This window comes from Sparus aurata, unplaced genomic scaffold (assembly GCF_900880675.1).
Source record: "Sparus aurata unplaced genomic scaffold, fSpaAur1.1, whole genome shotgun sequence".
Lineage (NCBI taxonomy): Eukaryota > Metazoa > Chordata > Actinopteri > Spariformes > Sparidae > Sparus > Sparus aurata.
In genome coordinates this window covers 14,631-33,572 of record NW_022045117.1, presented here as the reverse complement: position 1 = coordinate 33,572, position 18,942 = coordinate 14,631, and the positions used below count along the sequence as shown (strand labels likewise).

General features: G+C 42.4%; 1 protein-coding gene across 7 annotated transcripts; it reads right to left on the bottom strand.

The window, feature by feature from the left end:
• Positions 1–486: 486 nt before the first annotated feature.
• Positions 487–8,096, bottom strand: LOC115577798 (GTPase IMAP family member 7-like). 7 transcript variants are annotated; one of them, XM_030410678.1, is made up of 4 exons: positions 7,973–8,096; positions 7,713–7,875; positions 6,437–6,504; positions 487–1,816 (listed from the first exon to the last, which is right to left on the bottom strand). In XM_030410678.1, exon 4 carries the CDS (start codon positions 1,387–1,389, stop codon positions 514–516), a length of 876 nt encoding a protein of 291 aa, XP_030266538.1. In that variant the 5' UTR covers positions 1,390–1,816; positions 6,437–6,504; positions 7,713–7,875; positions 7,973–8,096; the 3' UTR covers positions 487–513. The 7 variants fall into 7 exon arrangements, with proteins under 7 accessions (XP_030266538.1, XP_030266539.1, XP_030266536.1 ...); XM_030410679.1 differs by having other exon boundaries at positions 7,713–7,882; positions 7,973–8,021; XM_030410682.1 differs by having other exon boundaries at positions 1,404–1,816; positions 7,713–7,821; positions 7,973–7,994.
• Positions 8,097–18,942: the final 10,846 nt, after the last annotated feature.

Sequence of the window (18,942 nt, the reverse complement as noted above, 5' to 3'; positions counted from 1 at the left end):
CAAAACAAACCTGGTGAAGTTGAGCCTCCAGGATTGTGCTGAAAAACTACAAACAACCCATAATACATAATGTCAGTGTTAGACTGGCCCTCTGTGATCTAGTGATTATGTTAAATGTAGTCTTTCAATATGATACAACAAAACATGATTCTGTTTTCATTATCAGATATATATGTTGATTGTATCTGAGCCAACACTGTATTTGTAATGACAGGCCTCACATTGACGACGTTGTTCACTCTGTACAATAACAGGAAGTTCCTCTCTTCACAAGAACCAGGATTAAAATGACGGCTGTAACCGCTCATAGTGTCAGATGATGCACACATGATTAATAATGAAGAATATATGATCTGTGTTCAGCTACAACTAGAAGATCATCAGGTGTCCAGTATCAATACGACCTAACTGTGGTCCACAGGTCCACCTTTGTTTCATACCAGGAAAAAATGAATTCTGAATTCTGTGCTCTGCACACTTCATCACTGGATGATACAATTCTTTCTAATTAATTCAGCCATTCTTTTTTTTTTTTTTTCTGGACAGGCCCTCCTGTTCTCCTAGTTTTTTTGTAAGGTTTTCGTTCTCTTTCTTCAGCTCGTCGACCTCTTTCAAGATCTCCTTTACATTTCTTTCCATTTCTGGCTGTGTAGTGAAGCAGCCGCCACCATTTTCTGTCACCATGGTGTCAATCTTGTTCAGCAGCTCTCTGACTTGTTCCTGGTTCTTCTCATCACTGTTGTTGAAGACGTGACATCTCCCTCCACACTCTTCTATCAGGTGTTTGACAAAGTCAGCACACTCTTCCTTTATGTAACTTTCAATTGGTTGATCGTCCAGATCGTCTCCTCTGGTGAACAGAACGATGATGAAGTCTCCTGAATTTTCACCAAAGAGTGTCTTGATCAGTTTCACAGCCTCCTCTTCCTCCGGTGTGAAGCGACCGATCTGCAGCACCAGCAGGAAAGCATGAGGTCCAGGAGACAACATGCTGATGCATTTTAGAATTTCCTCTTTAATTTCATCTTTGGACAGAGTCGTGTCAAACAGGCCGGGAGTGTCGACAACAACAACACGCCGTCCATCAATCTCTCCTGTTTCTTTCTGGCAAGTCTTGGTCACTGATCTCTGACTGGCTCTGGACTCAAAATACTTCCCTAAAATGGTGTTTGCAGTGGCACTCTTTCCACTGCCGGTCTTCCCAATCAGCACCAACCTGAGAGGCTCTCTGCTCTGATTTTTACCACCTGTCTGTTTATCATTTTTTTCCACATCTTTGCTTTCAGCTTGAAGTCTACGGACATTTATGTCTTGAACTGCAGCTTCACCTCTCTGATCTTCAGCCAGCGTGTCCTTTGTGGAGCTTCTGGATTCTTCTTCTCTCATCATTTCCACAGCGTGTTCAGACTTTGGTCTGGTGATCTCTGAAGTCCTTGGTGGAACCTTGACTCTCCTCTCTGGGTGTTGATATCAGAACCAGTGAATGATCAAATGATTGATCACTGAAGAGGTTCAGGACTCTGCAGAGCTTCAGTTTGTGTTCCTCAGTGAAGTCTTCAGGCTGTAGAACCAGCAGGAACACATGAGGTCCAGGACCAGAGAGTCTCTCACAGGTTTCTACATGTTTTCTGAACTTCTCTTTAGGGATCTTGGGATGCAGCAGATCAGAAATATTTTCTGGCCCTCTGTCCGTCCCCTTCCTGTCAGACAGCAGGTGCTTTGTGAGTGTTGAACAAAGTTTTTCCCAGTATGAAGTTCCTCACTTCTCTCCTTTAAGACCAGCTGGTCCCCCCAAAAAACACCTTTCGCTCAGACACTGAAATCAAAGATAAATACAATATTTGATTATTATGACAAAAATCACAATCTTTAATCCAAAGAGCAATACTGAGGTTAGACCACCTGTATATGGAAACTGTATGGTCCATATTAACCTTCTTGGTATGACCCACACTGCAGCACTACAGCTTTCTCACTCCACATGGTGAACTGAACAGGCATGAGTGTTCATATAGAGCCTTGATAAGGACTGTTCACACTGCACTTAAACAACAGCTGAAACTATGGGCATAGAATACTGCCATAAATCGCGCACGCGAAATCAAACATCCGTGCGCACATTTTTTCTCCCTGAGCACTTTTCCAAGCACTGGCGAGCTATTTTTTATCCTGCATCTCTGCCCCCTGGAGCAAAATTGTGTCCTGCGAGGAGAAAAACAGCTCGCGCGCGCGCAGAGTGCTCGCTCGCGCAACACTTCTCTCTTTGCTCGGGAAAACTTTCACTCTGCCCGCGCGTGTGATTTTTTAAAAAAAATGTTTAGATTTCGTAAAAATATTTTGATGTCAGCTTCACTAAAACTTGTGACGCAGACTGAACTGAAGGCAATGATAGACAGGTATGTTGTTGAGAACATGCTCCTGTTATCAACAGCTGACTCAGACTCCTTCACTGGCTAAATACCAGGGAGAGCAGGAGCTGGTCCGCCATGCAGAAAGACATTTTCTAAATACATAGATGCAGAGTACATTAAAATCAGTGCCAAGCTCAAAAGGGGAAGAGAAAGAAAGTAACGCAAGAGTTACTTTTCCTGGTAACTAATTACTTTTTAGGGTTACTTTTTGGGAGAAGTAACCAGTAACTATAACTAATTACTATTTAAAAGTAACGTGACCAACACTGCTGGTTACATGACTGACTCCTGGCCTGAAAAAGTCTCCCAGTCCGGCCCTGGGGCCTCATTTATAAACGTTGCATACGCACAAAAGAAGGTGTACGCAACTCTCTATGCACACCGTAGGATTTATAAAAAGAGAACTTGACGGGAAAATGTGCGGTCCTCCACGCAAACTCTGACCCATGCGTACGCACATAACTGGGGTAAGGAGAAACTGCGCCACTGATGGCAGAAGAAAGAAGCGGGAGAAACTGTGTGAAACTGATACTGATCGTGTAAAATAAATAGTAATATTACCTCTCATATATAAACAGTTTATTTGCAAGAAATGTATTCTTTTTAAAATCAATTTCTACAATGAATAAACAAACAAACTCCCACATGGGAAGTGCACATGGGAAACATATGATTTAGTACAAAAGTAAGACAACAGTAGAGCAAATTACGTTTACACTGATATGAATGCAGTTTAATATATTAATATCCTATATCATATAGCGCATTACGTTTCATCTCCATTTTCAATGCATAACGCATAAAACACTTTGTAACTGTGTTTTGTTGCCATACAACTATAAGACTATAATGATCTTATATTGTTAGTGTGAAGGACTGTTTGTCAATCAGGGTAATTCTCACACGTGTAGCAGATACTACCTAATAGATGGGTATATAAAGGCATGTATTTACAATGCGTTATAGCGCACAATGGCTGCTTTGGCACTGTTGGAGGATGTGGCAAACGGAAGGATACGGAGGGAGCGGAACTTCAGAGACCAGCAAGATCCACTGGCCAACAGTTATGAGTGGCTGATGAGACGTTTCCGACTCCCACGAGCTGTCCTCCTGGATCTATGTGCAGCATTGGGCCCAGCGTTAGAGAGGAGCACCCGCAGAAACCACGCCGTGCCAGTCCCGCTTCATGTGCTCACAACACTCAGGTTTCAACTGGCACATTCCAGAGGGAACTGGCTGACAGGTCAGGGATATCCCAGCCAACCTTTAGCCGTGTCATGCCAGACGTGTTAGGAGGTATAATTGGTTTGTCGCAGCAGTTTAATGTTTCCTTATACGGTGAACAGGCAAATAAAAATGCACAATTTGCAGCAATGTCTGGTTTCCCAAATGTAATCGGTGCCACTAACTGCACTCAAGTTGCTATAAGAGCACCGAGTGAGAATGAATTGGGCCGGCACCGGTGTCCCCCTCCACCTCCATCACTACGTCACTCAGGAGGGATTCCCTGATGATCCCCGTCAGTTGTTCATCCAGCAGGGTGAGCTCCGGTTGGCCCGTTCCCCCGCCCGTCACACAGACGCTCTGCCTGTGTGACGCCAGACACTTTTTTGCTTTAACTTTTACGACTGATCACTTTTTTTTCACTTCGGCCACACTCCGACCTTCTGGGGCAACAGCATTTACATTGTCTGCCACATGCTGCCACTCTAGAGCCTTTTTGTCATTGGTGACTGACCCAACACTGTGTCCACCAAATAATACAACCTTCTTCTTCTCCACCTCCCCGACAAGAGCTTCCACCTCACAGTGGGTGGAACTGCGCTTCTTTGCCTTTCTCTCTGCTTTCGGCATGCTGTCAGTCATGAATGAATATTAATTAGGGGCGTTTCTCTGAATATTCATAGGCAAATATGGGCGTGGTATGACCCGCACACAGGTGCGCCACATTTAGAGTGGAGTGTGATTTATAAAGGGAAATCGGCGTAGGACGTGCGTGCGCACAGTTTTATAAATCAGGATATTGTACACACTTTCTGTGTTTCGTGACTACTCAACCTTATGACGTCAATCCTACGCACAGTTTTATAAATGAGGCCCCTGGTCAAGGGCTTGCTGGCCCTGCTCTGAAGGAGTGTTAGCCTGAAGTTTTGGGGTTACCCAGGTAATGTTCATTAGATCACCTCAGGGCACCACCCTTAATGAAGGGAAAAGAGCCAATTCATCAAATCAGTCTCATAAAAAGATACTGAACTGTCAGTTTGTAACTCTGATTAATAATTAATTTAATAACTATCTGTCTGGGAGAACAGAAGCAAAAGCTGGCAAGGGTTCAAAGTGCCACACAGCATGGCATGGACAAAGGAAGACTACAAACAAAATGGCTGAACGAAGGGTTGAACTCAAGATGCATCCAAGATGGTGGACCATTTGCATTTACATTCACATTTACAAAAGGTAAATCTTTTTCCAGATGGGTTTCACTACATTATTAATGCAGTGTTTCACTTTTTTTGTGTTCATTCTTCTGTCTCGTGCATGTGTATGTCAACATTTTAAGTGCACTGACAAAAAAAGACTCTCGCAATATATATGAGTGAAAAGTAGTCTACAGACAAGAGCTGACAACTTTTTCTCAAAATTCTAGCAAATTAAAAAGTAACTTGCTCAATACATCTAAAATCGTTTACTGTAGTAGACTTGTATACAGAAGTACTGAAGGGTATTGCTGCCATACCAGAAAACAAAAAATAAAAATCAATATCATGTTACAACGTGATAAGTTGGTCTCGAGTGGAGGGGGCGGAAGTGTGGATTTAGCGTTGATTCAGACTGGATTAGGTGGTGGGAGTGAGGGGGGTTGTGTCCATTAACAATGTTTAACATTGTTAATGGTAAGGCCCCCAACTACTTAAATGCCAACATAAACATGGTCCACACACAGCATAAGCATAACACCAGGGCTAGCATTCGTTCCTGCATAGTACCTAAAGTGAAAAATGCAGGTAAACATTCTTTCTTCTATACTGGGATCATGGTATGGAATGGCTTACCTACTGCTACTCAACTCGCATCATCTAGCGGAATTTTTAAAAGACAGGTTAAGCAGATTTTATGGAATAAGATATTTTAGATAGTTTTCAACTCTATTTTGCGTTTCTTATTTCTTTGTTTTCTGTGTTGTCTGCCTCTTGTTTTAGTTGTTTTATGTGTAACACCAAGGACCATGCTGGAAATAAGTTGTACACTTTTGCATGTCATCCTTTTGGATTACCGTTTTATTGTGTTTTCGATCCATAAATAAATCAATCAATCAATCAAAATATATGTGCTGAATGTGACCATCAGAATATAACTTTTTACTCCTCTGATTAACCGGCTTTATCGAGGCTGGCGCTTGCTCGCTATCTATTGCCGTGTTCCGATATCCATACTTTCCGTACTTACTATACTTAGTTTGAGTACTTAGGGTGTTCTGATATTGATCGCGGCAAAAAGAAGTGTACCTAAAGGACCCGGATGTTGCCCTCATAACCCTAACCCAGTCTGAATCAATGCTGAATACACACTTCCGCCCCCTCCACTCGAGACCAACTTATCATGTTATAACGTGAAACTTATCACTTTTAGTCAACAAAAACTTCACTTTCTTCAGACCTCTTGTACCTTTTTCTTTCTGTCACACATTTGATCAATGTTTTCAGTCTGTCTTTGTCAAACTCTAGCCTCATTCACACTGGGTTTTGGGTGCGGCTTTAGCACACCGATTGAAGGGGTGAAATTTCACTCCGGCCCTGATACACCTCTGGAGGTAGTATCAGGTCCGCATTTTTGGAGAACCGAACCAGTGTAAATGGATAAGCTGGCGATGCGTATCGAGGGCATCGGTCGACGCTCAGTTAACCACACAGGTCCTTCACTCAACTAAATACAGAGAAATGTCCCACAAAGCAACGTTACATGACTTAACAAAAGAAACGTATTAACTGTAACTGTCTTTGGTGACTTATATGAGGAAAACATACCGCAGCTGTACTTTGAGAAGCGTCCGTCCTCCCGACTCTTCGTCACATTTCTGCCCGTAAAACAGCGTCTGTCACGGGCAAAAAACTTTAACTCACGGAGTGTTTGTAATGAAAATAAATCACCAAGATGGTCAGCCCTCCCGACCGAGATGTCAGTAAACTTTCCCCCAGAAAACGGCCTCAGTGAGTGAGTCAGATTGACAGGGAGGACACCGGGGAGCACCTTGAAAACACACCGACGTCATCATCATGACGTCACTGTCACGCCTCTTTAGGAGCTGCAGTGCCGGCTTTCTTTGTGAATTCACGGCGGTTTGTCTTTAAGGCGGAGATGCTTCACTCTGTGTGAATCACCATCGGCGGAGAATTGGCGAACCGCGGCTGCGGCTTTTATGTGTCCTCTCCTGTGTGAATGGGGCTTCTGTCTCTGACTAATTCTTCATTATTTGGACCTTCCTGAAAATTCAGCAAATGTTTTACATTAACTTCTTTCTGTCTTTGGTTAAAACATGGTGTCTAGTGATGCAGTGATGTTTGTCTGCATATAGAGCAGGAAGTGACAGCTGATCACTGGTCGTTACACACGGTGCACATCAGAATTGTCTAGTTATTTCCTTCAGATCATGAATTACACGTTACTGTCGAGAATAAACAGCCTCATAGTTTATAATGACGCAGTGCAGTGAGGACACAGAAGTTTCAAACAGGAGATGAGAGTATATAACAAAGATCTTCCTGTTCCAGTCTGCAGATAATTAATAAAATTCACTGATAAACCACAGATTTGTAGAGCAACTCGTGATCAAGTTTTTATGTCCTGTGAACACTTCTGTTCATATTCTCACACTCTCTCTTCCACTCTGACACTTCACATGATGACAGGTGATACTGAGCAGCTCCACTTTGTGACTCTCGCTCTCAGCAGAGGCCAACACAGGAAGTGTTTGTTGTCTTGTTCTAACTGTTGCTGTAATCATCTTTATGATTATCATAGATCAGCTTCCTTGTTGACCTTTAGTCTGTACGTTAGATTCAGGAGTGATTCATGTTTATGGATCTGATAACACAGTTAATAACTCTCTCTCCACCTCATCAAAGTTTAGACACGACTTTCTTTCAAACTTTACAATATCAGACGACATCCTCACAATTAATGGCAAAAAAAATCTCATATATTTTTTTAGGACGTTTGATAAATACATTTTCATTTATTAGGAAATAAACCTGATTTATTCTCTAATGAGTTTCAGTTGATTAACATGAACTTGTTACTTACCGTTTGCGGCTCTTGCAAAAGTCTTGTGTGGTTTGGCGGCCATCTTTTCTGTCCAGTTTAATGTGAATCTGCAGTATCAGCCGTCTCCTCCGCTCAGTCTGTGTCCTCACTGCAGACAGGTATCAGGTATCAGGTCCATGTGCTGCAAACAGTCGACACACACCTGAGGACTACACACGACAGGTGTTTAATTTGAGAATGTATTCACTGTTATTTACTGGTTTCTATATTTAGATTTATATTTCACTGAGTCTGCTCACCTGCTGACATCGAGGTGCTTCGTTCTCTGTCCAGAATCAAACTCCACCCTGGTGACACCAACACACCTGAGATCACCTTTACTGCAGCAGAGTGGGCAGGACGTTACCAGACATGATGTGAATCACACAGCTGAGTTAATGATGAACTCATCCTGAAGTGACACGACAGCACTGATCATTAATATCATCTGTCATATTCATGCAGGTGTGTGTGTGTGTGTGTGTGTGTGTGGTCGTGTGTGTGTGTGGTCTCGTCATAGCAACATATAACATGAGCTGTTTATACTGTTAATAACAACCTGGGAGACCAAAGATGATTAAATGTTTTGACTTCATATGTTAAAACCTAAAATGTGTCATCCAACAAGATTCATATTTGGTATTGTTTAATCTACAAAGCTACGTTTAACAATCACCAACACTTCATCGTCATCTGAGCAGTTTTATTTCATACTAAGAATCCTTTCAGCAATCTGTTTTATTTCAGACATCTTGTTGATTGTGGGAAGAATTTAAATGTTACTTGAAATAATTACAAAAACTCCTCATCCAACCTGGATGATTGATTCTTTCAGGTTACAAATGGAGGCCGGTAATAAAGAGGAAAATGGTTTCAAGGTTATTTGGAACACAGCAACATGTGTTGTTATCAGTGAATCAGATTGATAGCAGGTTTATTATATTCTAACAGGTCAAAGACTCTTTGGACTCATCATCTAACCTGCCAGCTGCAGCTCTCCTCATCAATCTGTTTTAACTTGTTCTGACAGTCTGAAGCACTTTAAAGTAAAACTGAAGGCTGAACATCATTCAGATAAACTCCTGATTCTGTTAAACATACAGAACATGAGAACTTCCTTCTCAGGTCACAATGTGTCGGTCAGGTAACAGCAGAGGTGGAAAGTTCCTTAGAAACTGAGAAGTGGATTTGAATATGATCTATAAGGACTTTGGCTTTTGCTAAAAGCTTAAAGAAACTTGAGATTTATGAACAAACAAACACTCCTGAACATTTAAACTGATCCTTTATGTTCAGATTACAAAATGGTGCTCAGGTAACAGAATGTCAGACATGAAGGTCATTTATTAACAGAGAGATAAGAGATGATGATTTGTATGAGAATATAAAACAAACAAGACCAAAGAAACTCAGGATGAACTTCAGAGTTTCTCTGTGAGATCTGAAGGCTTCACTAACAGAACATTTGGTCCAGGAGGACAAAGACTGATGAGCATCTCTTCTCTCTCAGTGTCCTCGGACAGACTGAGGCTGTCAGGAGGTTTCACTGTTAAACTTCTTCCCTTCCTCTCTCCACTGACGGCCAAATTTCTCTTAACAGTAGAACAGTAGCAGCACCGACGACTGCTCCGAGTTGCCTCTCTCATTATTGTTGTGGTCCGGCTCAGAAAGTACTGATGTACAGTGTTGGGAATAACAGCGTTAGAATAAACGGCGTTACTAATCGGCGTTACTTTTTTCAGTAACGGGTAATCTAACTAATTACTATTTCCATCGTTACAACGCCGTTACCGTTACCGACTATTAAATGTGGTGCGTTACAAACTGAGGCTGTTGTCACCGACTCGGCTCTCAGCCACCGGAGCTGCAGAACTGTTTAATTTTTCCTCCGGTAAGGGAGGAGGGAGGGGCGAGACAACCGCATAAGTGATGGTGATTGGCTCTCTAACGTTGAGTGAGAGTTCCTAAGCCAATCAGTGGCAATGTTTGGTTTACACACAAGCTCCGCTAACAGCTTCACAAAATCTAGTGACACAGAGTGAACTGAATGCAATGATAGACAGGTTTGTTGTTGAGAACTTGCTCCTGTTATCAACAGCTGACTCAGACTCCTTAAGAGCGCTCATTGGCAAAATATCGGGGAGAACAGGAGCCGGTCCGCCATGCAGAGAGACATTTTCTAAATACAGATGTAGATGCTGAGTAGCTAAAATGACTGCCGAGCTCAAAAGGAGGAAGAAATCAAAGTAACACAATACTTACTTTTCCTGGTAACTAATTAATTTTATAGTGGACTAATTCCGTTACTAACTCAGTTACTTTTTGGGAGAAGTAACTAGTAACTATAACTAATTACTTTTTAAAAGTAACGTGCCCAACACTGCTGATGTAATCAGATCTTAAACGTTGTAAGATCCCGAGCTTTACCCCTGTCCAGGAGGTACTCGACCAGCTCTCCGTTATAAAGGGTTAGATCCCTACAACCTATAAAAGGTTGCTAAAAAGTGGGAATTTTAAATAGGGATTTTTAAGCTGGTAACGAGGAGACTCGCCTAGCTTCTAACTGCCTGAATCCGAACGCCTTCCCTGCTTCCTCTGGTACAGCACCTGACATAAATAGCCCTTGAGTCAGATACAGCCACCAGCCACGCCCGTTAATGGCAGCTCTCCTCTAAATGATCTGGGCTCTTGGTATGGTGCTAGGTTTGATTTTAAGGGCTTTTGGTAAACCCTAAGGGCCTGTTTCAATTTGGTTGGCTAGAGTAACCTTTAAGAACCTTTAAGATATTATGCACACTTAACACCTGACTTTTACTTTCACTCAAAGAGACATAAAATCAATGTCCACAACTTTAACTTTAACTATATTATGTAGGTTTTATTGCATAGATTTTAGCAAGGGCAAAGCATACAGCGCAATACTTGTTTCAATTACTATCAATCATTATCAAAAATCCTTATTGATAAATCACAATACTTCAAATAACAAATTAACCTAAAAGAGCTGAGGCCTGGTTAGAAATACTTAAATTTAGGTGAGATGGAGAGGGTCAGGTCTGTCCATGGCTTGCCTTTCCCTTCCTGCTGAAAGTCCAAGTCCTTGAGGCAAATCACCAACCCAGCCGGAGGTCTCGTAACTTCCTCAATGTCCAAACTTCACGCCAGCAGCGTGAACAAAAGTACTCCAATATCCAAATTGTAATTCCCAGCATGTTGGCAAAAATGGTTAATCCGTTGTGCTCTTAATTCCTTGGTCTGTTTCTGCTGAAGTTTTCTTGAAGTCCTTTCTGCGATGTTCAAGCTGCTCACATTCTCCGTCTCAGGTGTTTCTTCAAGCTTGAGTGATTGGAAGAACCAACTTTAGTCCGTGCTCCTCAGGTTATATACACTCTTGCTTCGGACACTGGCTTGGTTTTGTGTCCTTATTAGGACATGTTTTCAGCATCTCTCCATTCACTGGTTGATAACCCCTTGATTAAGATTTCATAACGCTTCTCTCTTGCTTTGGACAGTGGCACGGTTTTATGTCCTTATTAGGACATTTTCCCACCATCTCTCCGTTCAATGACTAATAGTCTCTTGATGACGGCTGACGATTTCATAATGATCCAACATGCCTAGGTCACTGTCTGTGCCCGTGCCCAAAGCGTGATCAGATTTCGACACATCCTTTTGGCCTCACGTTGACCTGACCAGTTCTTTAACACTTTCTCATGACCTCAGCTCAACACTGTTTCTTTACTGGTTGTAGCTACACTCGTTCTTGAAAAAGGCCACGAATCATACTGATGTCAAGATTCATCCTTTTATTTCCTCCTCATTCTCCTCCAACGACGACACGACAAACAATCTTGAGACACCGTGAAAACTGAAACATAAAAATCTAAGTGAGGCCAATGCAGCGCAAAATAATAAACAGAATACAGTCCCATTAGAAATAACCAAAATAATACACAGGCAAACAAAAGTATATTTACCGTGTGCGCCTCTAGAACATAGTGTAGTCTGTTTGCTTTTCTGACCAGGCGTCCGCCATGTATCCGGTCTCTCTTTGCTCTAAGCGCACGGTCTCTTTTTACCCACAATTCCTCAAACAACAAGGTCATATGACCGTACGTTTCAAAATAAAATAGACCTCACATTGAAACTCTTTCTTTCTCTTTACACTCTCAATTCTAATACTCTAAATTATTTATGAATTCATACTTATTTATTAACCTTTTAAACCACTACGTTAACTCATGAAATACTGTCTCCAACAGTTACACTCCCACCAATTACTATGAATTATGATGACCTTTAACCTCGAATAAATCTAGTAATTTCTCAAACAATACACAACACAGGTATGAGAGAAGAACTTTGAGATCACAAATGGTTTTACATCTCTTAACATAAGTACATGTTACTTGTTTTGGTATCTTTGGAAATACATTTAGTTACTTTCCACTAACACAACAAGTTTATGAATAGGACGCTCAATAATGGATGGATTAGTGAGCCTTTGACCTTCTTTTCCTAGTTTTTTGTTACCTATTTGTATGGTGGCTTTACGCACCAGACCATCATCATCTGCACAAACACTTAGTACTCTTCCCAGTCTCCATTCATTGCGAGAAGGTCCCTCTTCTCTGAGAATGACAACATCTCCAATCTTAACATTGCGTCGTGGAGAATGCCACCTTTGCCTTAGAGTGATGTTTGCCAAATATTCTTTCTTCCACCTACACCAGAATTGTTCGGACAAATATTGTACTCTGCGCCACCTTTTCTTAGCGTACAGATATTCTGCCTCGAACTTTCCTGGAGGAGGCAGGGGGACAGAGGTTTTCATGGTGAGCAAGTGGTTTGGTGTTAGTGTCTCCTTACCTTTAGGATCACTGATGCTGTCAATAGTGAGTGGGCGGCTGTTTATTATTGACATGGCTTCATAGAAAAATGTTCTCAAGGATGCATCATCCAACCTCCCAACACTCTTTGAGAGGGCCCAAGTCATAACACTCCTCACTGTCCTAATCTGCCGTTCCCATACACCTCCCATGTGACTAGCATCAGGTACATTCATTACGAGGTCACACTGCTTCTCTGCTAAATAAGCAGTCACTCTGTCTTTGTCCATTTCTTTTAGAGTCTTTGAGAGTTCGTTTCTAGCCCCTACAAAATTTGTTCCTTGATCTGATCTGATCTCTCTTACGGGTCCTTGGATAGCTATAAAACATCTCAAAGCATTAATGAATGCATCTGTTGTTAGATCCTCAAGCATTTCAATGTGGATGGCTCTTGATGACAAACAAGTGAATATCAAACCATATCTCTTAGTTTCCTTCCGGCCCTGTTTAGTTGGAAAGGGTCCAAAACAGTCCATCCCACAGAATGTGAACGGTGGTGAGGGATCGATACGATTCACAGGTAGATCAGCCATTTTTTGTGTTTCTGTAGGCCTGCGAGGTCTTCTGCATGGGACACATTGTTTGATTTGATTTGCCACAACCTTACTGCCACCAAGAATCCAGTAGCCATTTGCTCTCAATTCATTGAGGGTTTGACCTCTGCCTTGATGCTGAGTTTTTTCATGACAGTAGTCCAGGATCAGGCGTGTGACAACACCATCTTTTGGCAAGATGGCAGGATGTTTCCGGTCAAGAGGCAAGGAAGCTGCTTTTAATCTCCCTCCCACCCTGAGGACACCCTCCTGCAGCACTGGATCAAACTGAAACAACTGATTGTTATGTGACAATTTTCCCTGCTTAAGCTTCTGTATCTCCTCTTTAAAGGCATTTCTCTGTGCTAATCTCACAAGCACTAAACTAGCTTTTCTCCTTTCTTCAACTGTTATGAGCTCTGGTGATTTGTCTTTTTGTGCTAGCCGTAGGATTCGAGCTACAACGTTCAATGCAGTATGCCACTTAGAGAATCTTTCAAATCTCTCCAGGAAATTCTCTTCCTTGACTACATTGATTTGCAGTGCTTGTGTTGTTTTTATCTCAGGATCTCCTACCATAAGCTCTGGATTTGTTTTTGGTGTGGCAATTTCTCTCTCCCAGAGGAATTTTGGTCCAGTAAACCAATTGGAATTGATCAAGTCTGCTACCTTGAGGCCTCTAGAGGCATGATCAGCCGGATTTTGATCTGTATCAATGTAGTACCACTGAGCTGGATCTGTTGTGTCTCTGATTCTCTGTACTCTATTTGCGACAAAAACATGAAACCTACGGGCTTCATTAGCAATGTAGCCTAGAACTACTTTTGAGTCTGTCCAAAAGTATTCCTGGTCAACTTTGAGATTTTCCAGCTCCTCTTTTAACATGCTACTGACTGCTGCTGACACCACGGCAGCTGTTAACTCAAGTCTTGGTATGGTTACAACTTTTGTGGGAGCGACTCTGGCTTTGCCTATGATTAGAGAGCAATGAACTTTATCTTCACTCACAACTCGGATGTATGAACATTGACCGTAACCATAGCTACTCGCATCCGAAAAGTGATGCAACTCGACTCTTTGAACCTTTCCTAAGGCTTCAGGAGCAAAGCATCTTGAGATGTGAAGCTTTTGCAGGTTCTCCAGATCATCCAGCCAATTTTTCCACTGTGGCTCCAAGTCTTTGGGCAGTGGTTCATCCCATGCTATGCCCTTTTGACACATTTCTTGTAGCACTTTCTTTCCCAATAGGAGAAAAGGAGCAAGAAAGCCGAGGGGGTCAAACACAGAGGCTACTGTTGAAAGAATTCCTCTCCGTGTTGCTGGTTTCTCATCCAGGGATATCCTGAAAGAGAAAGTGTCACTGTTCACATTCCACTTTACTCCCAACACAGTCTGAACAGGAAGATCTCCATGGCTGAGGTTTACATCATGAACTCCACTGGCTCGTTCACAGTCGGGAATTGACTCCAAAACTTCCTTGTTGTTGGAGATAAACTTGTGGAGATGCAGTTTCCCCTTTGCACACACAGTTTGTGTCTCTTTCACCAATTTGATGGCTTTATCTGCTGATTCTACACTGATGAGGCCGTCATCAACATAAAAATGTTTCTTTATGAAGTTGGTCGCAGATGGATACTCTTTTTCATTTTCATTTGCTAAGAACTTCATACCATAATTGGCGCACCCAGGGGAGGACGCTGCCCCAAAGAGGTGGACCTTCATGCGATACTCTTTTTGCTCTGAATTTGTATCCCCCTGTTCCCACCAAAGAAACCGCAAGTAATTTCTGTCCTCTCTGCTTACATGAAATCTATGAAACATTTTCTCTACATCACAGATGATTGCAACTGGATGTTTGCGGAATCTACAGAGAACCCCTGTCAGACCATTGGTGAGATCAGGTCCTGTCAGTAAGTGATCGTTCAGAGCTGTGCCCTCATACTTAGCAGAACAATCAAATACAACTCTAATTTTCTCAGGTTTTCTTGGGTGATAAACCCCTTGACGGGAATGTACCACACATTGCCGTCCTGGGGCGAGTCTTCCGCCCTCTCTGCTTCCCCACCTTCGATAACACCTGCCATGAATCTGACATAGTCCTCCTTGAATTTTGGATTTCTCTCAAGTTTTCCTTTTAGGTACTTCAGTCGCACCAGAGCAAGGCGCTTGTTTTCTGGTAGGTGTGGACGTGTTTTGAAAGGAAGTGGCATTTCTAGGTGGCCATCTGAGTTCTGCTGTATTGTCTGGTTCAAGATCTGCATGAACTGAATATCATCTTGTGATATGGTCTTTTCCCCATAGTTTGTGTCTCTAAAATCAGATTCAAGGACTCTGAGAACAGCAGCTGGTGTTAATGATGGAAGCTCTTTGACGGACACACGGTGGCAAAGACCTGTCACCTCTGTTGACTTAGCAATCTTTGGTGAGCTGCCAACACTGCTCCATCCTAAGTCAGTCCTAATGGCATATGGCTCTTCATCACCACCTGTAAAAACATGTCGTGGTGCTAATGCTCTACAACAGTCATAGCCTATTAAGAGTCCAACTTCACAATCTAGCAACTCTGGTATTTCCTGTGCTATAGCATTCAGGTGTTTCCATCTCTTAGCTGTTGCAGAAGTAGGAATGTGTGTGCGTTCAAGTGGGATGAAATCTCTGGTGTATGCAGGTGGCAAGTTAACAAAGCTACATGAGGAAAACCCTCTGACTCTAAGACCACTAACTCTGTCACTCTGAACAATGGAATCCTTTCCCATCATAGTGGTAAGCTTTAACTTGACTGGCTCCAAACCTGCACCCATCTTCCCACACATCTCTTTGTCTACAAAAGTAGTGCTACTTTGCGTATCTAACAAAGCATATACTAATGTCTCTGTTTCAGGGGTTGCGATTGATGAGAGCCACACAGGCACTATCATGGATGTGCTCCCACCATCACCTTTGTCTATGGAGCAAGAGAGTGAAGATGACTTTTCTTCTGCCTGCACAACAGCATGGGGAGACGTGTTTGGAGCAGTGCTGCGGTGCTCATGCAACGGTGTTGGATGGTGTTTTTTACATATACTACATGTTGCTTTGTTTCTGCAGTCTTTTGAGATGTGTCCCTTCTTAAGACAGCCAAAACACAGGTTTTTGTCCAGTATGAATCTTCTCTTATCTTCTGGTGACTTATTAGCGAATGTCTGACATTTGTGAATGGAGTGACTTTCACTACAGTACATGCATTTAACTGGACTTGAAGAACTGAATGGCATGTTTACCCTCTTTGATTCATTTGTGTCTCTTGTGCTGTTCTCCACAGCACCTTGTGTTTTCATCACTGTGTTGGATTTTTCTGATTCTTTTGTATTTGTGATGAACACATTGGCTTTTGGCCGCTTCATGTCTCTGGAAGGTCTTTCTTCAGATGACTTCAAGGCATAGAGGGATGTTACAGGGTTACATGCCACATCTGCCTCATGAGCCAAAAACTTGGCAAACTCCTTGAAACTGGGATATTCATGTGTTTCTTGCAGCTGTTTAGTTACATGTCGATTCCAGCGAGATGTCACCCAATCAGGGAGTTTTTGTAGCATCCTCTGATTTTCTTCACAATCATTTAATACTTGAAGACCTTTAATGTGTGGCATGGCATTGCTGCAAGCAGTCAGAAAATCACTGTACTGTCTGAGTTTAAGAGAATCACGTGAACTAATCTTTGGCCAGTTATTCAGTTTTTCCCTGTATGCACGCTGAATCACAAAGGGATGGCCGTAGCGAGCATTCAGTGTTTCCCACGTTTGGTTGTAAGCGTCTTCATCCTTCCTGTAGAGGCTTCCTTCCAGCACTGACCGTGCTTCGCCGCTGATGTACTTCTGAAGGTAAAACAATCTGTCAGCTGGATTTGTGCATCTTCGTTCTATGAGTGCTTTGAAACTAGTGCTCCACTCTATGAACTGGAGTGGATCTCCTGAGAAGACTGAGGGCTCGGGTGCCGGAAGTCTGGTGAGTGCCATTGTGTCATGCAGTGCTTGCACTAAAGAAATGTCTTTGCTTACATTGTTTAATTGCTCATTGTTTTGATGTAATTGTTCCTTTTTTGTCTCTTTGTTTCTGTTAGACACAGGAGGACAGTGGCTAACTTAACCTGCTCCAGGGGCCTCACCTGAGCCTGCTTCAGAATAAGCTTTCATCTTAGCGGCAATCACTTGTAGATCCCGCTGATTTTCCAGTCTTTTAAGTTCTTGCCTTTGTGCAGCAATTGCCTCCTCCATTTCAATTTCTGCCCTTTTGGCAGCAAGTTGTGCAACACAGTCTGCTCTTTTTACTGTGATACTTTGCTGCTCTGATGGGCATCTTGACTGGTGGCTACAAACAGAAGATTTGGGGTCTGAGGCACTAAATATTGACTGTGCATAGTCTCTGTCAAGCATCACATGCAATCTTGCATTTTCTGCCTTAGCATCAAAGTCATCTTGCCCTACCTCACTCATGCGCACTTTCAGTAGCACCATCACATCCGCAGTTACTGCTGTGCATGAATCCATTCTACATCTAATATCAGTAGGAGGTGCAAACTGTGCGCGGATATTCTCATATGCATCTTTCACTTGAGCCTCTAGCCCTTCAACAGCATCCATCATGCAACACAAGTCTTTGTCAGAGCACTCATTTTTGAGTGAGGAGCGTGTAGTTCTAATTTGCACCTTCCATTTGTCATATAACATAACAAACTTATTCTCCTTTTGAGAGGTCTCTTGTTGTTTTAGCTCCAGCATTTTGGGAGTTAACCTTCTCTCCCGTGAGGATTTACGGGGTTCAACTTTGGAGTTTGGCTCTGTTATTGATACCTTTTGAATTTGTATTTTAGCACTGATATCAATAAGTGTTTCGAGTTTCTCTATTCCAGCTTCATCAATCTGAAATTTTAACCGTTCATTTAATCTTACCAACTCTGCTTGAAGGGACTCAACATGTTCCCGAGGACCCTCACATTGTGATTTTTCACTGTGAATTGAAATTGCAATGAAATAGAAATGTTACTGTATTTATGACTAAATTATTGCTAAGCATATGTATTTACCAGAGCTAATAAGTAGTGACAGTTACACTTATAAACCTCTTATGCACTCATTTGGTAATGCATTTGAACTCTTAAGTCAAAACCCACAGGACATTCATAATAATATAAAGTAGGAACATTAAGCATTTCACTCAAAACCTCTGTTGCTTAATAGTTAAGCTCTTTCAACCTTTAAAATAAACATACAGTTGAAGGTTGGTACTCTCAGTTGAAGGATTATTGCAGAACTGCTCTTGTCTGCCTGAAGGCTGGAGACCATGCCAGCTGAAGCCAGGTAAGGATATGAAGAACCGTAGCACCCGCTGGTAAGCGCTGCCCCCTGTTGGTGAAGTAGCGGTAATTCGCGGTTGACGTTCCCGTCCTCTCTCTTAGCAGCAAGCCGTGCTCCGGTGGTTGACGATGCCGTCCTCTCTCTCTCCAGCAAGCCGTGATGAAGTCGCGATGCTCTGGTGTAGACGCTTTCTTTGTCTCTCTCTCTAGTCGGCTCCTGTACGTTCCGGCCACACATCGCTCCAGCAGTCTTGCTTCCGCATGCCTCGGACATTTGCAGCTCTCGTCTCTTAACTCTTGGCCATGTTTACGTTACGTTTTCACTGTAGCTACACTCGTTCTTGAAAAAGGCCACGAATCATACTGATGTCAAGATTCATCCTTTTATTTCCTCCTCATTCTCCTCCAACGACGACACGACAAACAATCTTGAGACACCGTGAAAACTGAAACATAAAAATCTAAGTGAGGCCAAT

What these genes read in the sequence shown, in the direction of transcription:
- LOC115577798 (XM_030410678.1), bottom strand. Translation starts at nt 1,389, where the DNA reads ATGATGAGAGAAGAAGAATCCAGAAGCTCCACAAAGGACACGCTGGCT.